Source organism: Pongo abelii, chromosome 17 (genome assembly GCF_028885655.2).
Source record: "Pongo abelii isolate AG06213 chromosome 17, NHGRI_mPonAbe1-v2.0_pri, whole genome shotgun sequence".
NCBI lineage: Eukaryota > Metazoa > Chordata > Mammalia > Primates > Hominidae > Pongo > Pongo abelii.
The window spans coordinates 45,947,184-45,972,000 of NC_072002.2; the positions used below are offsets into that span (position 1 = coordinate 45,947,184).

General features: G+C 40.8%; 1 protein-coding gene and 1 pseudogene across 4 annotated transcripts in view; both read right to left on the minus strand.

Annotated features, from left to right (window-relative positions):
* The window catches only part of B4GALT6 (beta-1,4-galactosyltransferase 6), a 69,693-nt gene extending 47,410 nt beyond the window's left edge, over window positions 1–22,283 (minus strand). Inside the window, exons 1-2 of one of the 4 annotated variants that reach the window (XM_024235897.3) lie at window positions 21,799–22,280; window positions 3,757–3,873 (exon numbers count right to left, since the gene is read on the minus strand). In XM_024235897.3, the coding sequence (XP_024091665.2) occupies window positions 3,757–3,873; window positions 21,799–21,913 (232 nt within the window). In that variant the 5' untranslated portion in view covers window positions 21,914–22,280. Of the gene's footprint in view, window positions 1–3,756; window positions 3,874–21,798 lie in introns of all 4 variants that reach the window. The other 3 variants (XM_002828143.5, XM_024235898.3, XM_009252314.4) reach the window with 3 other exon arrangements.
* On the minus strand, window positions 6,799–6,897 carry LOC112129977 (U6 spliceosomal RNA; annotated as a pseudogene).
* Window positions 22,284–24,817: the final 2,534 nt, after the last annotated feature.

Genomic DNA, 24,817 nt, shown 5'->3' on the forward strand with positions numbered 1-24,817 from the left:
AATAATGATTTAAGCTTTTGGAGATTTTACTGTAATAAACCTACAAAATTGGCTGGGCGTAGTGGCTCACGCCTGTAATCCCAGCACTTTGGGGGGCCAAAAGGGTGGATCACAAGGTCAGGAGATCAAGACCATCCTGGCTAACATGGTGAAACTCCGTCTCTACTAAAAATACAAAAAATTAGCCAGGCGTGGTGGCAGGCGCCTGTAGTCCCAGCCACTTGGGAGGCGGAGGCAGGAGAATGGCCTGAACCCAGGAGGCGGAGCTTGCAGTGAGCCGAGATCATGCCACTGCATTCCAGCCTGGGCGACACAGCGAGACTCTGTCTCAAAAAAAAACCAAAAAAAAAACAAAAAAACCCACAAAATCATTATTCCTACAAAAGTTGTTAGGTGAGCAATGTCCATCATGTATAACCACTGCTTTCAAAGTCAGGAAGCATTTTAAAAGGTTATGCATGACAGATGCATTTGGGAACCACCACAACTGCTATAAAAGGTAGACATTATTTCATCTAATGAATGGATAAAAATAAAATGAGCTCTGGGCCCCCTACTTTCTTCCTCCCTTCCGGAAACACAACCAAAGAAAAGGGAAACAAAGAATGAAAACTGCCAGATGGATCCCCTACTAATTCTCACTGGACCTTATCACTTAAAGGAAAAGGAGAACAGGACCAAAGAACACCTTTTAATGGCTTTATTTTCCTGCGAAACAGCAGCTTAAAACAGGTGTTAGAAACCGATAAGAGTCCTAGTCTGTTTCCCACTAACTTGTCTTGTCAGTCTGGCAGTGTCTGGGGGCCTCAATTCATGTATCCATCAAATGAGGAGGTATGCTGGGTTATTTCCAACAAACCTGTCCACTCTAACATTGCATGGCCCTTATCTGCTTCAGTAATTAGATGAATTCACTGAATACATCTTGTTTTCATAATTTGACTGGCTCTGTGGGCTACATGGCAGCATCTGATTATGAGAGTATATAATTTCTTTACAAAAATAGTATACATCTATTTACATTTGATGCCACAGAAAGTCAGGTACAGGATTAAAAACCCCTTTTGGAAATCAAATGTGCTTATAACTATCACAATCTATTTATCATTTAGTGTTAAATTGTAAATGAGCCACTGCATATTAATCAATTCTCCTCTAGAGCTCAGTTAGCTTTTTGTACACCTTATAGGCCATTATCTTCTTTTTTGGACATTATATCTATAGAAGTCTATGTAGAAATAACCAGTTGCATTATAAATAACTATTCATGTTTCCATCTCTCCCAGAGGCCTAGAGATCCTCATATTAAAGGAGACTGTTTTTCTTAATATTGTGTCTCCAATATCTGGTTAAATATACTAACTATAATAATTATTCGTAAATGTCGGCTAAATGAACATGGCGGAGCCTTATTGCTGATGCAAACTCCATTTTTCCCTTTCCCCGTAGGTAACAGAATGCCAGTTTCACTAGAGTTCCAGCATACTCTGGTCAAGACTATATTTCCCAGTGTTATCGCATGTGGCCATGCAATTAAGTTCTAGCCAATTAAATGTACGAAGAAATACTGTGTGGGACCTCTGGGAAGGCTCCAGAAAAGGGGTACCTTATTTGTTCTTCTTTGTTCTCGCTTTCCTCCTTCCTACTGACCCAAGTTCAAACACCAAGATGGCACCCAAGCAGCCATCTTAGACTATGAGTTAACCATGGAGCTACATGACAGATGGCAGAAAATGAAAAGTGTGTGATGACTTACTTTAAGGAGCCTCCACAACAGCCACAGATATCCAACTTGCAGAGTTCTTTCACATGAGAACAGAAAGCCTCATGTGTTTAAACCACCACAGGCAGGTCTCTGTGACATCCAAACCTAATCCCTAACGTATACAATGACTGTTTCCTGAGAAGAGTTTTACCATCAGTAAAGGAACCCTATGAAAAGTTTTCAAAGTTTCATAAAAGTAAGCAAACTGTAATCAAAGTATGCACTGGTTCTTTGGTCTTTATTGAAACTATGACTTGGTGAGAGGAGGAAAGGATTTTCCTTTTAGTTGCAGGGCACTATGGGGAAAGATTGTCTTGCCCATGTAATCATTCCTCCTAATCAAGCTCAACATCCACACATATACCTTATTCATACCCCAGGGAAAACAAGCTGATATGCACAAATTTTTAGCACTCACACAAATACACCAACTTAAAGATGTCTATTTCCTTTCAGTTGAACAAACTTTCAGTGAACATTTTTACAATCAACTTATTCAACCAGCACAAATCCTACAGAAGCTTTTAAAATATTTAAACTTCTAAAATTGACCTACTATTCAGAAGACTCATTCATGCTAAAGAACAGTTAATGAGACTTTTACTGTAGAATTAAAACATCAACTATGTTGGGACAGTCCTTCTAAAAAAATTCCTCAAGGTTAAAAAATTAAAATAAAACAAGAGTGTTTTGATTTGTGGCATCATAAACGTATTAGGCAAAAGACTAGAATGGATTTTATAGAAGCACATGTGATATTAAATTGAGATCAATATGTCACAGTCTTGAATTTTTAGAAGGGTCTCAAACTATCACCCACCTTGACATACATTTAAGAAAGAACACCTACAGCTGAAAGACAGACTTTCTCTTAGTAGAATGTGTAGGTTTACAGTGACACAAGGAAGAATTACTAACACAAATTAAATCTTTATTTTTAACTGTTCAAAATGAGACCATAAAGGGTACAACTGACAACCCCACTGAATCCTTTAAAGTAACACCTAATAATACCTTGGCAGACACTGTGGCAACCCTGCCATAAAAGAGCATCAACATTCTTCCACAATAGTGAAATCTATTTACGTCAATTCTACCATCATTAAATTATTGGTTCAGCCTATTAGATTTTAACCTCCTGGGATCCTAACGGAGCTTCTACTTCCAGGTAACATTTTAAAAAGACAAGAGTAGGGAGGGCGCAGTGGCTCATGCCTGTAATCCCAGCACTTTGGGAGGCTGAAGCGGGCGTATCACGAGGTCAGGAGATGGAGACCATCTTGGCTAACATGGTGAAACCCCGTCTCTACCAAAAATAAAAAAAAATTAGCCAGGTGTGGTGGTGGGCGCCTGTAATCCCAGCTACTTGGGAGACTGAGGCATGAGAATAGCATGAACCCAGGAGGTAGAGCTTGCAGTGAGCGAAGATCGCGCCACTGCACTCCAGCCTGGGCAACAGAGCGAGACTCTGTCTCAAAAAAATAAATAAATAAAATAAAAACACAGGAGTAGCCACCAATTTCCAATTTTATAAAATTTCTCCTTTAGCTCCTTAAAAAGGCCATAACACTATTAACAATCTTCTATAATTAAAAACAACTATTTTCTAGACCTAGTTGGAAGAACAACTTAGGAACTAGAATGAACATAAAGAGAGATGGGAGTATGGCTCACTAAGATGAATAAATTATTCTCTGGTTAATTTCTCTTAAATACAATATATGAATTGAAAAAGTAGAAGCTGCTTTCTATATTTTGTTTGCAAGAATTAACTTAAGTGTCTATACAAAACCTCATCACTTTTGTGACCACACGTTCATGCATCCTAAAATAGGTAACAGTCTTGATTTGCATAGTAAAATAATCTACCAGGATGCTTAGGGGAAGATACCTTCATCTTTAACAGGAAGTTACCTGAAGGCAAAATAGACTGTAAAAGATTTGGTTTACTGCTTTGTAACTACAAGGGGTTAAGCAGGAAGTAGTCTTACCTGTACCGTTGAGCGTACTGTTTTTATTTGTGTACAGCCTGATCATATGACCTATTGTTTTCACATTTTCTCTCAACATTATACCTCGAGCTTGTACCATAAAGAGATATGTGTTGGCTATAAAAGAAAAATAGAGAAAGAATGTCATAACTCAGTAAGCTTTTTTTTATTGAATAATATTCAGAATTGGTGAAGTGCCCAATAAACATAAACTGACTCAATCAGCACGTCCAAACGGAAAACAGAAATATAAAATATCGCCTACTATAAAAACTGAAAAAAACAAACTGATTTTTTAAGAACAATAAAAACAAAAAAAGTTGAAATATCCACCTATCAAATAGAATGAAACTGAACTAAAATATCATAATGAATCCCCACATCTGTAAGTGATTTTCTACTATAAAATACACCTAGAAATTTCAAAAAGGCATTTTATTACAGATACTCAATCCTACAGTTGTAAAATTCAGTTTCTCTAATTATATATTAATTTCCTCCCACCAAAAACTTCACAAAAGCTAGGATTCCTTATAAATCCCATAATATCTAGTAGGAATAAAGATCTTGCAATGGTCCTGAAAATTCTTGATGTGTTTGCGGGGAGGGGTGATCTAGGATCAGTATCTGTTTGGGTCATTTCTAAGAGTTAATTAAACTTTCACACTCCCTTTCAATCACAAATCTTTCTACCAGGATGGTAAAAGCAAACAAAATCAAAATCAATGTGTATTTTTAAAGCAGCTCAATTTAATTATTCACAGTAAGTGCTTCAAAAATAGGCACCAAATTTCTTCTGCTGGGAGAAACTGGTAAATTGACAAAGCTTTATGGCAAAAATCCCTAACTTTTGAGATGTCCAGACTCCCCAGAGGCACAGAACTAAGTCAGAAACTCCTTTCCTGGTCCCAATTCTGTTAGTGCTGTGCATAACTTTGTACAGCTCCTTGGATCTCAGTTTCCTCGTTTTCACAAGGCAGGTGTGCAAGTAGTGCATTCTTCTTTAAAGCCTCTAAACACAAAGCTAGAAAATCATAAACTCCATTCAGATAAGAGGCAGAGGCTCACTATCATGGCAAAAACCAAGAAACTGCAAGCCTCAGTTAATGACTCAATTTTAAGATAAGCTGTCTCTGAATACAGTAATGACACTCTTCAAAGATGAATGCTGAATGAAAAAAATTAAGAATGCTGACTAATTTTCTGAGTGCTGCTCTAGTTTCTCAAGATGGAATAGAGGGATGAGAGAAATTTAATGTTTACTACCTTCTTTCCCACTTTTTATGTAAATGTGAACTTGCTCAAAGTACATATGAAGAGAGCATAAATTAAACTACTAGAAAAGCAGAGTAAAATAAAACTTTTCTTTCACCTCCAGAAAAGAGAGACAAACAGAAATCCAGGTTTCACATAAGCTTTACAGATACCGTTTTTAAAATGTCTACAGGCTTTCTAGAAAGTACTCTTATAATTAGATTTAACTTGCCTACACCTGAATTTACTATACTAGTTTACAAATACAACACATTTTGACCACGTTTTTGTACTTAAGTGGACTTTAAAAGAATGAAGACTCACGCCTGTAATTCCTGGAAGGCCGAGGCGGTCGGATCATGAGGTCAACAGATCGAGACCATCCTGGCCAACATGGTGAAACCCTATCTCTACTAAAAATACAAAAAAATCAGCCAGATGTGGTGGTGCGAGCCTGTAACCCCAGCTACTCAGGAGGCTGAGGCAGGAGAATGGCTTGAACCCTGGAGACAGAGGTTGCAGTGAGCCGAGACTGCGCCACTGCACTCCAGCCTGGGCGACAGAGCAAGACTCCATCTCAAAAAAAAAAAAAAAAAAAAAAAAAAAAAAGAATGAAGAACACAGTCATAAAAAAGAACAAAATCATGTGCTTTGCAACAACATGGATGCAGCTGCAGGCCATTATCCTAGCGAATTAACACAGGCACAGAAAACCAAATACCGCATGTTCTCACTTGCAAGTGGGAGCTAGACACTGGGTACTCATGAACAAAAGATGGCCAACAACAGAAACTGAGGACTACTACTACAAGAGGGAGGGACAAAGCGGGGCAGAAGTTTAAAACTACCTATTGGGTACCATGCTCACTACCTAGGTGGCAGGATCAATCATACTCCAAACCTCTGCATCATGCAATATACCCATGTAACAAAGTTGCACATGTATGCCCTGAATCTAAAATAAAAGTTGAAATTATTTAAAATAAATAGACCATATGGGGGAAAAACCTCTTCATACAATTTAAATATATATTCATAAGTAAGGTTTGTGGGTTTTTTGCCATCTATGTTTTTGTTCTTAATGTTAGTTTCATAAAATAGACTGTACACATTGCTGTCATTTTCTTAACTCTGAAACAACTGATATAGTGTGGCAGATATTAAGCCCTTAAAAGTTTGAATTGACTTCTCATAAAAAGTCACCTAAAAGTTGTAATCTGGCCAGGCGTGGTAGCTCACGCCTGTAATCCCAGCATTTTGGAAGGCCAATACAGGCGATCTCTTGAGGTCAAGAGTTTGAGACCAGCCTGGCCAACATGGTGAAATGCCGTCTCTACTAAAAAATACAAAAAAAAAAACCAGCCAGGCGTGGTGGCACATGCCTGTAACCCCAGCTACTCAGGAGGCTGAGGCAGGAGAATCACTTGAACCCAGGAGGCAGAGGTTACAGTGAGCCAAGCCAGGACTGCACCACTGCACTCTAGCCTGGGTGACAGAGCGAGACCCTGTGTCAAAAAAAAAAAAAAAAAAAAAAAAAAGTTGTAATCAGACACCTGTTCCAATTCCTCTCTGTCCATGTATTACGTTTTTTGATTTGTTGAATGCCTGCCCTCTGCCAGAAATTGTATTAGGTATATTTCAGTTTCTATTTATTCTTGATTCAATTTGGAGTATTTTGTGCCAGAGATTCAAAGTTTCATTGAGATATTCAAATTAGGTAAAGCTGTGCATAACTTACATAATTTTTGAATCTCCTCTAGTTTTGATTTTTAATTGTGTTTTCTCCCCTTATGTATTTAAAATTTGAAAATAAACATGTCATCCTTGTGCAGCGGCCATGTTAATCTCCGTATTGTTCCCATTTTTGTATATTTGCTGCCAGAGCAAGCACTCCCTTTTATTTTTATAAGACTTGCCATATTTGTGTATTCCATTGCTTATACTTAAATAATCTGTCTTGAATATCTCAATTCTTTTTTCCTCTATTTTTAAATGTATTAGTTCCTGATCTTATTCTTGTATAGACTTTTTTCTAATTTCTTAATCCATATTAATTTTTTAATAATGAAAGTACCTACAGCAACAAATTCATCTTTGATAACTACAAAAAAATGGAAGAAAAGAGACGAAAAGAAAAAAGAAAACTAAAAGAACAGCCAACCAAAAATGCAGGAAAATGTTCAATAAAAGACAAGCTAACATTAACTACTCTGCCTAAGTGAAGACCCAAAGTTCAACTGAAATGATGTGGGCAGGGCAGCATCACATAGATTACTAATGACACCTGGTTTGCAGCACCTTGGATTATTTAATCCTTAAGTTACATATGAAATTTGTTGTCAGTAATATAAACATCTTATATTTGTGCTACACCAAACTGTGAAAAGAAAATCTGCCACAAAGTACTAGAACTCAGCCTAAAGCAAAAAAACTTGTACTTCCAGAACTGACCCTGGCCGAAGAAATGAGATGCTAAGTAGGAGCATTATATGCATTATTATGTTTCCTGGAAACAACTTTTTAAATTATACAACTTGTAGGTAACAAAACTGTTAAAAATGATGATCTTTTTTTTTTCTTTTTGAGACAGGGTCTCACTCTGTCATCCAGGTTGGAGTGCGGTAGCTCCACCTTGGCTCTCCACAACCTCCATCTCCCAGGCTCAAGCAATCCTCCCACCTCAGTCTCACAAGTAGCTGGGATTACAGGGGCCTACCACCACACCCAGATAATTTTTGTATTTTTTGTAGAGACAGGGTTTCTTCATGTTGCCCAGGCTGGTCTCGAACTCCTGAGCTCAGGCAATCCACCCGCCTCAGCCTCTCAAAGTGGTGGGATCACAGGAGTGAGCCACCGCACCTGGCCTTTAAAATGATTTTTTGTGGTACCTCTAACAAAGGTGAATTATTTACCAAAAGAGTGCATTTACTATTCATTAGAAGAATGAAGACCAAAATTAAGAAAAGCTACACACCAATTTCTCCAAATGGAAAATCTATTCCTTTATTCCAAATCATTTACAGCTAATTGAGTTACATTCCTCAGGTTAATGGTCCTCATGGGTTTAATCCCTAAAGACCAAAACCCATTAGGGAATGAAGCTGTGTTTAAAAAGAGAGTGGCTGTTAACCGGAAGAAAGTGCTATGTCACAGGGTTGCAAGACACACTAAACCAGCATGAGAATGGTTCCAATTGTCTGCTTTCCAAACATAAAACTATGTTAACCCAAACCCAAAACTTGCTTATTAGTAGTAGTATAAAACGTAATGTCTTTTTTTTATTATTATACTTTAAGTTCTGGGGTACATGTGCAGAATGTGCAGGTTACATCGGTTTACACATGCCATGGTGGTTTGCTGCACCCATCAACCCGTCACCTACATTAGGTATTTCTCCTAATGTTATCCCTCCCCTAGTCCCCCAACCCCTGAGAGGCCCCAGTGTGTGATATTCCCCACCCTGTGTCCATGTGTTCTCATTGTTCAACTCCCACTTATCAGAACATGCAGTGTTTGGTTTTCTGATCTTGTGATAGTTTGCTGAGAATGATGGTTTCCAGCTTCATCCATGTCCCTGCAAAGGACATGAACTCATCCTTTTTTATGGCTGCATAGTTCCATGGTGTATATGTGCCACATTTTCTTAATCCAGTCTATCACTGATAGACATTTGGGTTGGTTCCAAGTCTTTGCTATTGTGAACAGTGTCACAATAAACATACGTGTGCATGTCTTTATCGTAGAATGATTTATAATCCTCTGGGTATATGCCCAGTAATGGGATTGCTGGGTCACATGGTATTTCCAGTTCTAGATCCTTGAGGAATTGCCACACTGTCTTCCACAATGGTTGAACTAATTTACCCTCCCACCAACAGTGTAAAAGTGTTCCTATTTTTCCACAACCGCTCCAGCATCTGTTGTTTCCTGACTTTTTAATGATCACCATTGTAACTGGCATGAGATGTTATCTCATTGTGGTTTTGATTTGCATTTCTCTAATGACCAGTGATGATGAGCATTTTTTCATATGTCTGTTGGCTGCATAAATATCTTCTTTTGAGAAGTGTCTGTTCATATCCTTTGCCTATTTTTTGATGGGGTTGTTTTTTTCTTGTAAATTCAAGTTCTTTGTAGATTCTGGATATTAGCCCTTTGTCCGATGGATAGATTGCAAAAAACAAAATGTAATTTCTTATTGGCAAGTCTTTAGGTAGAGAAAATCCTTGTCTAAAATTTCTATTCCAATTTATAAGAACCCCCATTTCATAAAACTAATAGGGAAACCTACCACTGCTTAATTAAAACCATGCTGTGTGTTCTCTAATTTCATTCATTTTCTATTTGACTCTGCGTTGTGAGACACAAATCTAACTTCTTTACCAGTTCTGCTTCCCAGGGGGTAACAACATCGGAAAAAAATTTAAAAAATAAAAAGAATAAAACCTATCTTCAACAGTTTATGAAAGCTTTTAGGCCAGGCATTCTATCCTGAGTTTACGAGGCAAACTTGTCTAATTCTTCAGTTAAGAAAATTAAGGGACACATCTGCTATAAAACTGTGCCTCCCAGCCCCTTTCCACATCCAGCTTTGCTCACTAACAGTGCTGTAAGGATTCAAGATAAGAAGAACATGCCTGCCTGCAGGGATCTAGAACTGTTTCCTGGGCTTTGCAGGACACCAACGCAGCATCCCTGTGATCCTGATATCTCTGTTCCTAGTTGCTATGACATGCTGCCACAGTTCCCAGGTCTCTTAACAAAAGTCTAGTGAATAAATGATTTTGAGAGGGAGATGATGATGTTGGTCAGGCAATCTGAGATGCAGTTATAAATGTAGGACTGAAGCTAAAAGAGGGCTAGCAATACCATTTGAGGAGACATTCAATAAATGTAAAACCTGGAACTATCGTGATAAATTCCCAGAGGAAAAATTATCCAAAAAGGAGATAAGAAGGTGAAGATCTGATGTATGAAGACAGACCACAAATAGGCAGCACAAAGATAAAAGATCCCAAAGTGAATTAATCTCAGCTTGAACACAGTGAAAAGCTAATGGACTAAAGAAGAGGGAGAAGTAAACCACATCAAATGCTGCAGATGCTAAGGAGAAAGACTGAAAAACAACAGCTTAAAAAAATTCAGCATACTCTCTTTGTCAAGCATACTTTACATATACTAACCTATTTAATCCTCACAAGCAATTCTATAAGGCAGGTACTATTATTATTCTCATTTTTCAGATAAAGAAATTGAAGCATGGAGTCGAATAACTTGCCACAGGTTACACAGTTGTTAGTAAGTGGTGAAGCCGGAATTCAAATCCCAGCAGTTTGGCTCCAGCAAGCCAGCCCTTGACCATCATACCATTTAGCCTCTTTAAAAAGCCTACAGCAGATCACTGCAAGCCTTCAAGACAGCAGCTTCAGGAAGGAGTGGAAACCAAAGGAAAATAGTAAAGATTTCAGTGGATACTGACAAAGTGAGAGCAGCGAGTTTCAGAAAAGGAAAATAAGTGATTAGCAAGGTCCAAGGAAGGTTTTCTGGCAGAGCAGGGCCCTGAGCATGTCAGCAGCCTGAGTGGAAAAAACTAGAAGAAAGGGTGAATAATTTCAGGCACTAAAAGAAGCAAGAGGAAGGAGAGAAAACCATTCTGTTGGTGAGAAAGTTTAAGCAGAAGCTGAGGTGCACAGGGGCAGCGCACACCCAGGGAATGACAATCTGCCCTGAGCGGAGATGGGTAGTAACGGAAGTTAGGAAGGGTCAAGTGGATGGAGAGTTTAAAAAAAAAACAAAGGAGAGTGAGAGGATGAGAAGTCATTGTGAGGATGAGATATAACTGTTAACAGAGATGAGAAAGTTCCAGAAGCAGAAGGTTAAGAAGGCTTTGGTCTGGAGAGGTGCAAGGGAGAGCAGGCCACAGCTATGCTGACACCCAGGGCATGGCCAGGCGGAGTGAGGGCAGAAGACAAGAGCTAGACATCCTGGTGGTCAGCAACGAGGACGGACGCGGGGGACAAAGTGGAAGGCAACATTCAGAATTGAGCACTGACTGCCGAAATCTTCCAGGGAGATAGAATCTTGGCGGGCATAGGTTTCTGAAGAGCAGAAGATGAACTAACATTTACTAAGTGCTGAGTTTGGTCAGGCACTGAGCTGAAGTCCACATATAAATATACGTTAAGTACACATACACAATTATATTTCCTTTAATTCTTACAACCACCTGGAGTTGGTTGACTGGAAATCCCCAAAAAGATATGCCCACACCCTAATTCCCAGAACCTGTGAATGTTACACTCGGAAAGGGGTCTTTCCAGATGCAATTAAGCTAAGGATTCTGAGATGAGGAGATCATCCTGGATTACCCAGGTGGACCCTAAATCTAATGGCAAGTACTCTTCTAAGAGAAAGGTAGAGATTTCACACACTCTCACAGACACACACACACAGACATACACACACACGAAGGCAATGTGAAGACAGAGGCAGTGATGTGGCCACCAGGCACCTAAAGCTGGAAGTCACAGGAGGATTTTCCCCAGAGCCTCCAGAGGGACTGTCCTCCCAACACCTTAATTTCAGACTTCTGGCCTCCATAATTCTGAGAAAATAAACTTGACGTTTTAAGCCAACATGTGGTAATGTGTTATGGCGGCCTTAGGAAAATAACACACCACTCCATGACAGGTACAACTTTCTCCATTAGAAGATGAGAAAACAAACTCGAAAGAAAGTTAACATAAGTAGAATTAAAAACTCAGGATTCAAGCACAAGCCGGAGTGACTCTGAGGGGAAGGGATTTGGAAGAAACGCTGGTTCAAGGCCACAGAGGTGAGGGAGAAACAAGGAAAAAGAAATCTTCATCGTAAAAAGTTATGAGGGAAGTGAACATATGAGAGATAAACCAGATTTCCTTTAATACAAAGAGGAGGAGAAAGCCAGAAGAGATCCTTAAAAATTACAGAAAAGAAAATGATTTCCCATATTATCTACAGAACACTGGAAACAATATGGACCAAAGTGAAAATCTTAATGCACCACTGAATAATAACTACAGATATGTGAATCAGGTATCTCTTTCTAAGAATTTCTAAGAATTTATGATAATCTTCTAAATATCTGTTTCTGATGCTGAAAATTTTTCTTCTTTCCACATCTAGCCTCTTGTTCAATAAATCCCCAAGAATTACTCATCCATGTGGGTAAAGGAAAATACGTTAACTTCAATAACAATGGTGTAAACCCCAAAGTTAGGCCAGACTATATATGAAATATTATTCATACTACACCTAGGACTAAGGAAGGTATTACTTGGATTAAAAACAAAAAATAACAAACGTCAAGGATGTGCCAGGCTGTTTAAAAAAAAAAAATTATTTTATGTCAAAGTACTATTTGTCTGACCATGGTGACAATAATTCAAAACCAGGTATGAACTCAAGGAAATCTGCAGTGCAAATTATTACTAACATATAATATCCTTACCTCTACTTTTCAAGTTATGAGCTGACAGAGTCTGCAAGAATTCTGTGTTCAGAGCCCCACTTTATCAAACAACAAATACAATGATCACATACAGGAGATCTATTTCAGATCTTAGCTAACAACTCAAGCTTTGCAGATGCAAATACTAAAAACTGACAAGAAATTCTTTGTAACAGGTGTCTTTACAATTTCCACTCTGCAGTTTAACAATTTTAAGTTATTTCTGGAGAATCTTTGTGTTTGAATACTGATCAAGGTTAAACATTTTTAAATAAAAACTGACTTTCCCTGTGATCTTACTATGTTCAGGGTGGAAACATGTTTATCCACATGTTTATTGAGTGCCTGCCGTTTACCAAGCAATGCCAAAAGTTAAAGGACCATCTGGCTTCCTCTGTAAAGAACCAAGATACTGCAAAGGCACAAACTGTCTAAAACATCAGAAGGACTTTTGCAACAACCAGATCATTAGTTCAGCCTACTTTAGCCCTAGTTGATAATTCAAAAAGTAGACTCTGAACCTAGTGATATGAAAACACTATCTAACAAAAGATAACCATCAGCCTTGTCATCTGCTAATGCACTGTGTAATTCACTTAAAATAACTATATAGCTTTTTTAAAGCATGACAGGAACTCTAAGAGAATTATGAACCACACTGGGGAAAGTGGAATCAAGAGGAAATGAGGAAATCAAGGAAGGAAGAATGCAGGAAATTAAACAGATCTTAAAAATCTAATCAGGAAACTCACTTAATGACATTACAGACTAAAAGACCAAGCCATAAATAAGCAGGCCCAGGAAACATTATAAAATTGTTGAAAATTAGTGATGTCAGAGTATGTAAGTGTAGAGTGTATAAGAAGTCTATCTAAATGAAGTAAAATGTGAACTATTTGAATATGTTTTATAATCATCTCCAATTTACTTGTGTTTTCACAATTAAAATACCTTTCAGAATTCCAACTTAGTATTCATGAAAAGAAAATGAGCCTAAAACGAGAATCAGAGAAGGGAACTAGGTAGGAAATGAATTTCAAAGACTTCCAAAGCATATTTTCAAATCAGTAAACAAGGCACCTTTTAATTCTCTACCTTTGGTCTCTTGATTCAAACGAAAATAATGTCCAATTTCTCTATGAGTCAAACTGAAAATTGCACTATAATTAGAAGTCATAATTTCTGAGCAATTAACTTAATTATCAGGAAGGCAATATACGTAACAAGATTTCAGTAAAATCATATTAACACTTGCCTCGAATATATAAAAACAGGCCATAGTATTCAATCAAGACATCATGTCATAGTAACAAACTTCATATAGCTACTTAAATATATCACTGTAAAGATATTATAAAAAAGACTTTTCTAGCCAAATGCTAGGAAATGTTTTGAAATTACTTCCACTGAGTAACGTATAATGCTATCCAGTTTAATAAGTTTTATTGATCTTAAGTGAATTACGATGTCTCTAATAATTAAAAACACTAAATAACAAATTTGGGATGACCTAGGACCCAATCACCTAGTCACTGCAGACTCATAAAGGAACTCATGATCCTGGCTGGTATGAATAATGTATCCGTCCATTTCTCCTCTGAAGGAAAAGATTCTTCACCATGATAGCCATCTCTATTGCCAGTAAAACATGATGTTATAAACAAGTTAATCAGGTTTTCAATAAGTAAGATTAGTTCTATGAAATATCAAATGATGTAAGATAATCAACTTAGAAAAGTATGTAGCACTATTTTTTCCCCACCATTTGGGGCATTTTTCAGAAACATCGTTCCCAGTGTGCAGAAACATCTGGGGATGTGTTAAAAATGAATCAGAATCAGAATCTCCCATAAGACCGGGGAAATAAGCTTATTAAAGCATATCACCTTAAATAAACCTTAAGCACATTCATATTTGAAAACTATTTCTTGTAGTAATTCTCCACACATAACATTTGTAACAAGTAGAACAGTAGACCCTTCCTTCCAAATCAGTTTAACTTATACTAAATATATCTTCTTTTACATAGCTTTTGAATATACCACAATTCATTTGGACATAGGAGTATCTGTGTTTCATCCTTAATGAACATATAACACAACAATTTGGTGAAGCCAAAGACTTTCACTAATACAAGTAATTAAACATAAAAACAAAGATGCAAGCAAAAAGCCATACTACACTTCTGGAGGAAAAAAAAATAAAAAATTAAGATTTGAAATTACTAAGTGTATTTTCCTAAACATTTTCCTGTGCTTCACAGCCAAAAATATAATTACTGACATAAACATCCTTTAAGCTAACTCTCCTATTTCAACTGAGAACGGGGTATTGCTATATCTTAAACCAAACTCAGCTAAATTCTGCTAAAACCAAAAACAATTATGTCCACAGGCAGTCTGACCATGAAACATAGCAAATCAAACCGGCCTAATACCGGATGTAAATGCTGAAGAAAAACAGAATTGAGTGCTACCTGAAGGTTTCCAGTGGGCCCAAGATATGAGGTAAAAATATCTCATTGTAACTGGAGTAAATGCTTAATTTTCCAAAGGCATGTTAAAGGCATTATGGGTATCCTCAGAAAACCTACTCTCAAGTCTTCACTTGAATTGATCTTCAACCTGAATCACTGTATTACTTGTATATTATTCTCTTTGTTATTACCCTGACAAAAGGCAGAATTTGAATGAAAACATCTTTTAAATATTAAATCACCGTGTCTCAGGAATTAAAAAGAAAACACGAAACAGATTCAGAGGGACAAGGGGAAAGGAGAAAAGAGGAAGGGAAAGAGGTGGGGACAGCCAGCTTAAGCTGGCAAACTGCAGGCTCAGGCAGTGGTGACAAAAGCCAGCTTGGTCCAAGGCGGCCAAGAAAACGGACTAGAAAAAGAATGTTGCAAACATACAGGCCTGAGGAGCTCCCAAAGGCGACCTAGGAAACCCAAGCTCTAGAAAAATCACTCCTCACACACGTCTCACCTCAGCCTCCCCTCCCACCTCCACATTTCTACTTAAGACAAACATGAAAGGCAGACTTGAAAGGGAAAAGGAGTCACAAAAGACAGTGTGGGTGGGGGACAGGTGGAGGAGCAGGTCTGCCCTTTTGCAAGGTAAGCCAGGGTGCTGCAGAGTCTAAACACACAGTATAAACACAGCACTGAGCAACAGTGTTTAAGGGAATCCAAGAGGTCTGTCCAGTATCCCAAACAAAGCACCCTCTCCAGGGTAATCACAGCTTTAAAAGGCGGTCATCTACCCTCACCTCACAATGTGTAAGGAAAGGAGCACTTATAAGGCCACTTATTTCACTGATTGCAGGTCAGTTAGAAGATTGGTCTTTTTTTTTTCTCTCTCTCTCTTTTCAATAAGCCTCAACTCTGCCTCATTGTAATTACCCTCACTGCTAACTTAGGCTATCCAAAAAATTTCATCGCTCATCTATACAGTATTCCTTCAAACTGCAGAAAACAGAGCTTGTATTTCCCCAAAATCTTCCATTTTCCAGGGGAAAAATGATTAGTTCCTTCAACTCGGGCACAGTAGAATGAGTCAGGAATCCTAAGGTATACATTTCAACTCTTCCAACAATGATGTGTGACACTTCAGGCAAGTGGCCATCTTCCAGAGCCTGTCCTTCCTTCTCTCATTTCACAAACAAGGCTAGCCCTACTGACAAGGGGTCAGGGGTGTGGCAGGGGAAGACATGGATCTCCAAATATGGAGAAGGCGGTGGGCTATCTTTGGGATTTTGCTCTTGGGGCTGCTCTGCCCATAGCTCTGGCTCCAGAAACCAATGCTTCTGTGCCCAAGTTTCCCCTGGCCTTGGGCCCTTGGACAGAGGGGCAAACGCAAGGGCTCTGAGGATAAGAGGAAAAGCCACAGCTAGAACCATCAGAGATGAGGCCCAGAAGGACAAGTGCCCTGAGAAGCCCTGAAGGACAACCTGTGAGAAACAGGCTTTCCACAGGATGGGTTAGGAAATTAACTACTGTGTACCACACTGCCTCAAAAGGAAAATGCATTATATTCCCAACCAAATTACAAGTAGTGTTTGGAATACCTATTACATACAGACACTACAAACCTAGGTTAGAAGTTTCTCTTCTAAAAGTAATCACAGACATGGCTATTTTTATCTTTAATAAACATTAAAGGCAGTAATGATAAGCACTGCTGCAGAAAAAAACACATCACTGCCTCACTCTGCCACACTGTTTAACAGACTTCAAATGTATTTGTAAAAGGAAGGCTAAGGTGGAAAATAGCAGTTAGCATTGCCAGATTTCAATGAATCAAGTTTCCCTTCAATATTGCCTAATTTCCCACAAGGCCACGGGATTTGGATTAGTTTACACTGAAGAGATATAGCTGAGTTACATATGCTACTTAAGAATGGCAATCTGACTGTGGAAACAATCTCTAAGAAGGCCAACTCATCTCTTGAGTGTGGAATGGACCTAATGACTCTTGTAAGAAAGCTAGGGAGTGAGGAGGGTAGCAAATCCCATCGGATACTTTCAAACTATACTTGGTCTTCCTCTGTATTCCAATTTAACCCGTGATTCCATGTTTCAGAGGAAGTAACACAGTGAGTCACTTCCAGTTGAAGAAGTGAGTTTTATTACTCAGGCGTGTTGGAGGATAAATAAATACCATTCACCTACATGATGAAGACAATCAAATCTCTCTCCTGGGCTGCAAGCCCCTTACTTTCATCTTCCTACCTACTGAGTCTTCCTGGATATCACACAGGGATCCCAACTCAATCTCTCTAAAATCAAAATAGCCCCCCAAAGACGTGACTTTCTATACTCCTTATTAATAGCTACCTGAATGTCTAAGCTAGAATCCAAGCCTCATCTTAAAGCTGTTCCTGTTTCTTCAAACCCACTATTCCTATCCATTCAACTCTGCCCTGATGAACTACCAACCTCGATAGTTCTAATCTTCTATTGTCCGTTGCCCCCTATAACCTACCCTTCATGCTAGAAGGGTCACTCTAAAACAATGGACTGCATCATTTTCAAAACTTCTGACATTTCCTGTTACTCACAGGATAAAAAAAGCATGGGACATGTGGCCAGTAAGGGAGGCCCAGAAAAAAGAGATGCCCAATACCATGGCCCAAATCCGAACTCCTGAAATGGGCCATGCAGATCAGAGCACTGGGTGAATAAAACTGAAAGACCTTTGAAACAAAGCAGACTATAACAGCTCCAAAGAACACAGCCAGGCCCACTTGCCAGGGCCAGGAGGCTAAAGTGCTATGATAAGAAAGCTGCAGGGTAACTTGCTACCTTCTGTGCTAACCCAGGAAGAACCCCAGCCAAAATGCCAGAGGGACTCTGAGGAAAGGACCTAAGATACCTCTCCCACAACACACATGCTTGCACATAGACCCCACACTTTGACTACCCATCGCCATCAGCTCCACCATTCCCAGCAAGGGCGCACACCCCAGGTAGGCCCAAATAACAGAGCACTCGGCCAGATAATTCCACCAAGGGCCCAGAGGAAGTCAGACCAAAGTGGCCCGACGAGATTTCACCTCTACCCAGAGAGCAAAACAGCCCATCAGTGTGTCTAGGAAAGGTCAGGGCTTCTGGTGAGTCAAATGGACAGTGAAATCCCCACTCCCAGGGAAGTTATGTAATCTCCTCCCACTATATAGCCCCATGGATTACAGGCACTAACAATTTATTTTGTAATCACAGACAGCTTTGATAAAGCTGTATGTACAAAGACCAGTCTCTCTCTGCCAGGAATTTTAGAGACCTCAAGCATCTGAACACCACGGCTGGACATTGGAGCCCCGGAGACCTTTCATAACCTGGTCCATGTGCCACTCCAAGCCCTAAGCAGTAGCTGGATGAAGCTACTCCCATTTTCTAGAAGCTTTGCTCATGCTGTTCCCTCTGACTAGGATCCCTTTGCTCAGTCCAGATAAATCTCATCCCTTACATTTCAACCACTTTCTCCTCTGGAAATCCTTAACCAGCCCTCACTCCCCACCACATGCCTTCCAAGGATTTACTACAGCCGTTTTATGGGGCTCAACCCATTGTACTATGAGGGAAGAAAAATGAGCCTTAGTCATCTATCTTCCATACCTCAAACAATGTCCAGCCTCTCTTGGGTGCACCACTCCTATTGTTGAATGAACTTGTAAGTCAGCTCATCTTTGATATGACAGCAAGAAAATGACTATGTTATATTGGAAGTTATATTAATAAAGGTTTCCTATTAAATGCAATTCTGTTCTCAATCCAGCCATGTCAAAACCTTGGAGAGAAACTGCACTCATCTTTGCAATCATGCACAAAGGTAGACACAGAATAAGAAATAATTTATGGCTCTGGCCTCTAGGGGTGGGCTAGAGCAATTTGTCCGTGGACTTCCTACGGTGTGGTGATGGGGCAGGTGTCTGCCATCCAGTTTCCCTGAGTACTAAGGTTTATTAAGTAAAGACAATCCTTGTGTTTCCTGTATGCATCAGACACTTCAAGAAAAATGGTTCCTTGAAAATAATGAGCTTTGAGTTCTATGGAACTCACTGTAGTTGACCCAAATAGTCCAGAAATCCTGAGGAACATCTGAAAACACTGGAAACTAAACAGATTACGCTGCCTACAACTGTGTGATGTATCTGCTCAGGATGGCAAAGAAGAGGAACTAAAATGACAGAAGATCTACCTGGGAAGAAGGCCCATGACATACACAGGGCTCAAGACAGAAAAGAAGTAGGGAAAGAGAATTAAAGTTTACCAAACACATTGATATGGTAGGATTAATAGGAATTTCTTAACAGAGGAGATTTGAAACGCTTTTTAGGGCACATAAAAAGTACTTACAACATATATTTTAGTCATAAACACATTTTGCCCCAAGATGTAATTCAAGCTAAAATATGAATTATTTTCTTGAAGTTATTATTTCAAGAAAAATCTACATACATCGAATAAAAACTAGTTATAAGAACCTAATTACTTCTGGATATGTCTCATAAATAAGAAATATGAAGCACTTGTGCAATTGATTGATTGCTGCAGTATGGACTCAACAAGCCACATTTTTCATGGAACATCATTTTTACTTGAAAGAACAACTGAAAAACTATGGTTAAACTTGTGTATCTGACCTACATTTTCTCGAAAATGAGCAAAGTGAGCCTGACACTTCAAGAAAAACTGAGTATTTGTTGCCAATGATAAAATTCAAACTTTCAAGCAAAAATCTGAATTTTGGAAAACTGCTTCCCAACTTAAAGATACAAAAGATTAAAAAGGAGGCTTTTTTTGACTAAATGGTACAGGGTTTTGGAAACAGATTCAGCTTGACAAGTTCACAGCATTTTGTAAGTTTTTGGTTTGCACTCTTCTAACTGGTTTTAATAACTTATTATCATTTATAAGTCCTGCAAAAACAGAGTAGGTTAAGCCATGTCAATCTAATTGCCTACAAGACATCTGCCAACGTTTTTACATTATATCAGTGACTGCTCTAAGGCAAACATTAAGCATTCAAATAAGAAAAATTTAGTAGTATTTCACACAAATTGAATTAAGAATCTACAAATAATATACTGATGCACTAACTTTAAAAAAAAAGGCATGACTAGAATTCTGATTTCCTTTGGTTAGCTTTTTGAGTAATATAACTTTAACATGTTACTCATAATACTAAGTGGGAAAATTGTTAAGTGTGAAAAAAACTTTTTCTCCAAAATCTTTCAAAGTTAAATCCCTAGTAAAAAAAAAACATACCCCAAAGATGTCCAAACTTTTAGAGAGTTACATGAGAAAGTAAAAATTGCTATAGAATGAAGAGTCAATTTATAAGACTCCAAAATGGCAAAAAAATAAAGAAAGCCCTTGTTGAATATCTAGATAATATCAAATCCACTAAGCTACCACTGTCATTTGTACTACAGGCTTCAAGGGGTAGGTTTTTGTGACGTTTTTTGTTTTTTCTGGCCTAAAGGAAAACTGCAAAAATGTTAAAATATTCTTCAAACTTTACCCTAAAACTTCTATTTTGGGATACATCAACGTTTCACAATGCGTTTCTTCTCAAACATCATCATCTGAGTTTATACATCTCACTGAATCCAAAAATTAATTATTAAAGTCTCACAGTAATTTTAAGAAATGAAGCAGTCTGGATTAGGTTTCCATCTTCCTTCCCTGCTGCAATTCACTGCAATAATCTACTACACTCAAGACAATGCCCTGATCATTCCATCTCAAAATTCTGCAGGTGTTTTCACTCTGTAAGGGGCATTACATTTTTAGCTAACTCGGAACAAACAGCACTGGCTCAAACGAGCACAGTGTGTAAGGAGAAATGAGAGGAGATGCTCACTGTTACTAAGTAATTGAACATTAAATACATAATAGCCAGGAAAAACTCAGAAAAGTTTTGGAAATATGACATATTTTAATACGCATGTGAAGTTCATAATTTTCATTCACTAGAATTAACGCCGCATTGGCTCCTTTTCAACAAAAGGGGGACGAGGAATTCGGATATTTAATAAAGAAGTTAATTCAAGTAGTTTTACAAAAGTGTATTTTGCACCAAAGGCCAAAAAATGATAAACAGGTTAACATTTTAAACTACAAGTTCCCTTAGATAATAGTTATTTTAATCACTGTTTTCTCAGAAGTCATCCTAACAGGTAGCAAAGGCAACGTACCCTTGAAAATCAGACCCAAGCAGACTAAAATAATGGAGCATTGTTTTTACAAGACAACACATCGCCTTAAAATTCCCCAAGTATGGCACAGAAAGAATGGGGTCCACTGACCCCATTCTAAAAAAGCGACCTAGGACCCTAGAATACACACATTGTTGGACTCAATCACATTCCCTGCTGTTGGCTCCTCCATATTTTTACAACCAGTTCTTATACCCGAGAGTGTTTGAATAAAACTACGATTAAGCACTGAGTTTAGGCTTAAAGACTTAACATTAAATGGATAAAGCTGTCATGAACACTCAAGAAAGCGACTAGGGCATCCCGGGCCATCACACTAATTTTGCTATGTCTATTTAATGCAATCTTATACGTTATTAACAAACATGCATTAACAAAATGCATGCATTAACAAAACTCACATACCAAAGCCATGCCCTGAAGCAGTTTGTTTGACACGTCTGAAATAACATTTAAAACAAAACGCTTTTCTGCGGGCCCCTATTTAAACAGTTTCCAAATCCCAGAAGTAACATCCTTAACAGCCTGCGCTGGCTGTGGTGTGACCAGGGGAAGCGAGGGTGTGTCTCGGTGCTTACCGATGCCTGGGGCCACATAGATGAAGTACAGACAGGACGAAGAGAGGGAGAAAAAGAAGATGAAGGCGAGGAGGGAGCGATTGGAAACCCGCATCATCCGCCTGAGCACAGACATCTTCCTCTTCCCTGCCAGCAGCCCAGGCTGAGCTCTCAGGCCGGACTCGGGGCCACTGTCCAGGCCCTAAACTTCCATAAATGTGCTGAGAACCCCGAGACTGCAGCGGGGTCCGCGCGGGGAGGCTCTGGAGAGAGGGCCCGAGCGGAAAGGAGGAAATGGGAGGGAGCGGACGGAATGAATGGGAGGCCAGAGAGTCGGGGGAGGGGAGGCGCAGAGGCCGAGGGGGAAGAGGTGGAGGGGGGGAGAGGGGACTAGGGGCTGGAGGCCCGGGGACGGTAGGACCCAAGGAGGCCGGGGAAGGGCGAGGAGGCGCGTTTTCTCCGCCAGGCAGCGGCGGGAGGAGGGGCTGCAGGTGGGAGGAGGCGCAGGCTGCGCGCCGCGGCGCCCCTGCGGAGAGGGGCAGCTAACTGCAGCACGCCCGGCACCGCTGCCCGCGCCCGGGGGGGTCCCGCCGCGAAGCCCCTTGCTCAAGGTCCGGGCCGCCCGCGTCCGCTCGGCAGGCCTGCGCCGCCTTCTGCTCCTGGCCGCGGCGTCTCGTGCCTGCGCGGGGCTAGCGTGGGCGCCGGGGCCGCAACCAGCGCGCGCCACGCGCGGGGGCCCGCGGGGGCCCTGGGGGCCGAGGAGCTGGGCGCTCGCCTGCACCGAGCCTCCTCCTCATGCCGCGCCGGGCCCCGGCGCCCCGCGGCCGCCGCGGGAGCTGAGCACAGGCCAGGGCGGCGTCCCGGCCAGCGACGAACACGCTCCGACTCCGGCCGCCGCCAGCTGCCTGCCTGGCCGCAAGGGCGGCAGCGGCATTACCGCCGCGCGCCCGGGGTGAGGCGCCCCCGCCGGGCCCGCGGACACCAGGCGAAGAGCGACCGGGCGACGCGCGCTGCGGGCAGAGCCGGGGAGCCGGAAGAGCAGGAGGCCGAGCGCCGTCGGAGCCGCGTCTGGTTGGAGAAAGAGGCGGACGTGAAAGGGCGGGGAACCCGCGGAGGAAAAGCGGGACCCGCGGGCACGTCCCGAGACCCCCGCGCGCTTCGCGCGCTCGCTCGGAACTCGGCAGGCGGCGCTGCGCCGGGCCCCGAGGAAACCTGGAGGCCCCCGCCTTCCCCGCGCCCGAAACACCGCGCGTCCTGATAGGCCCGCGCCCAGCAGCCCCCTCCCCGCGCCCGCCCCACCGGGGCCCCGCCGCCTCCTGCGTCACCGCCGCCCCCGCCCGCCCGGGGACCCCGCGGTGGCCGCGCTGCTGGGGGCTGAGGGACGCGTTGCGAGCCCCGGATACATTGTACCCTGGGGGTACATAATGAAGGATGCTGTACCTGAAAGGAAAAGGGCATCTCCAAAAGGGGACTTCGCGGGTGGAATTTCTTTCCAAAATCCTCCCTCGAGGAACAAGGTGTATTTCCCACCTGGATTAATGAATCCCCTCTCCCATCCCGCATTTCCTGTAGAAACAGTGTCAGGATGTGGCGCGGACCTGTGTGCGTCCCTTATAACAGGACTTGCCTTCAACGCTGAAGGTGAACCCTGGGTAGTCCTCGCTGTATTCAGGCGGGGCTGAAAAAGCTTCTGGGCAGCCAATAGGCCCTTGAGCGCCTCAGCCCCATCTTGCTTCAGTAGGCAAACGGACGGGTGTCTTCATCCACCTCCTAGGCCGTGGTCTACCCTTTGTTCAAATGTTTCTTCCTGCTAGCTGACTTTGTCCAGGTCCTTAGCTGTATCACATTGTTCAAATGTGTGTGCGCAGGTGTTTCTTTTTCAACTAATCATGCAGGAAGTGGCGGGATGCCCTACTGCCATTATTTGCTCAGTATTTCCAGATGGAACTGTAGTTGATAGCCAATAAATTTGGTACGTATTTATCAGGATGCCCATGCCCTAGATCGTCCCTGAGATAGTGCTTTGCAATGTGGAACCTGAAACACCTAATTTATAAGCCCAAGCCTTTCATTAATATTAACTGTGAGACCCCTGGAAGCTACTACTTTGTGTGAGCCTGTTTTCTCCACCCTCAAACAGTGGATATAATACCCCCTTGCAAGGCTGTGAGATTAAATGAGTAACTGTGCATAATGCTAAGCATGGTGTCTGGGATGTAAGAGGTTCCCTTATATCCCATTAGTTCACGAGGTGGGATCACCAAGTTGAAATTCATTTTTTAATGTTTTGCTTGTTGGAGTACTCACAACTCAACTTCTCTGGCTAATTTGATGTTTAATGTGAAAGGTAATGACACTATTTTGTAACATTTTTAGATGCTTAAGGGAAATTTGAAATGCAAAGTGGAACAACATTAAAAGGAAACTCACTTGTAAAATAAAGAAAAACAAAACCTATGCAAGCAAAAGAAGTCATGAATGCTGAGGAAGCAAAAATTGTGGTTTTCCCCTCTGCAATCCCACTGATTTTTCATTTATCTTTATTTGCGTCAGTTAGACTGGTTGTTTACAAAGCTAATACCACCATACCACTAGTCAAGAGAGAGTTCCATACCTTTGCTGACCTAGTGGTAGACCATTCTTCTCAGGCAAGGTTGGCTTTTTCAAAGGAAAGGTTACTATAAACAGAGAGAAGTAGTAACATTATAGAATTTGATGATTCATCTTTAAGAAATCTGAAGACTGTACAGATGAACCTAGCTGGCATAGATGACTGCCATCGGTATCTCTCCTAGTTTTAACCCTATCTCTTGATTTCTCTTGTTCGACAAGTGTCCCCCACGGTACTTGTTAAGACTGATTAGCTCTCCCCAGGAGTAGACTTTTATCTGTTGTACCAGAAAACAAGCCTAGTCGGTGCAGCCATTGTTGTGAGGATTAAATTAAATGAATTAATGCCTGTAAAGAGCATGGGAGAGGCTGGTACATGGTAAGCGCTATTCGAGTATTTGTAAAATATATTTTTAGAAATCTCTCCTTT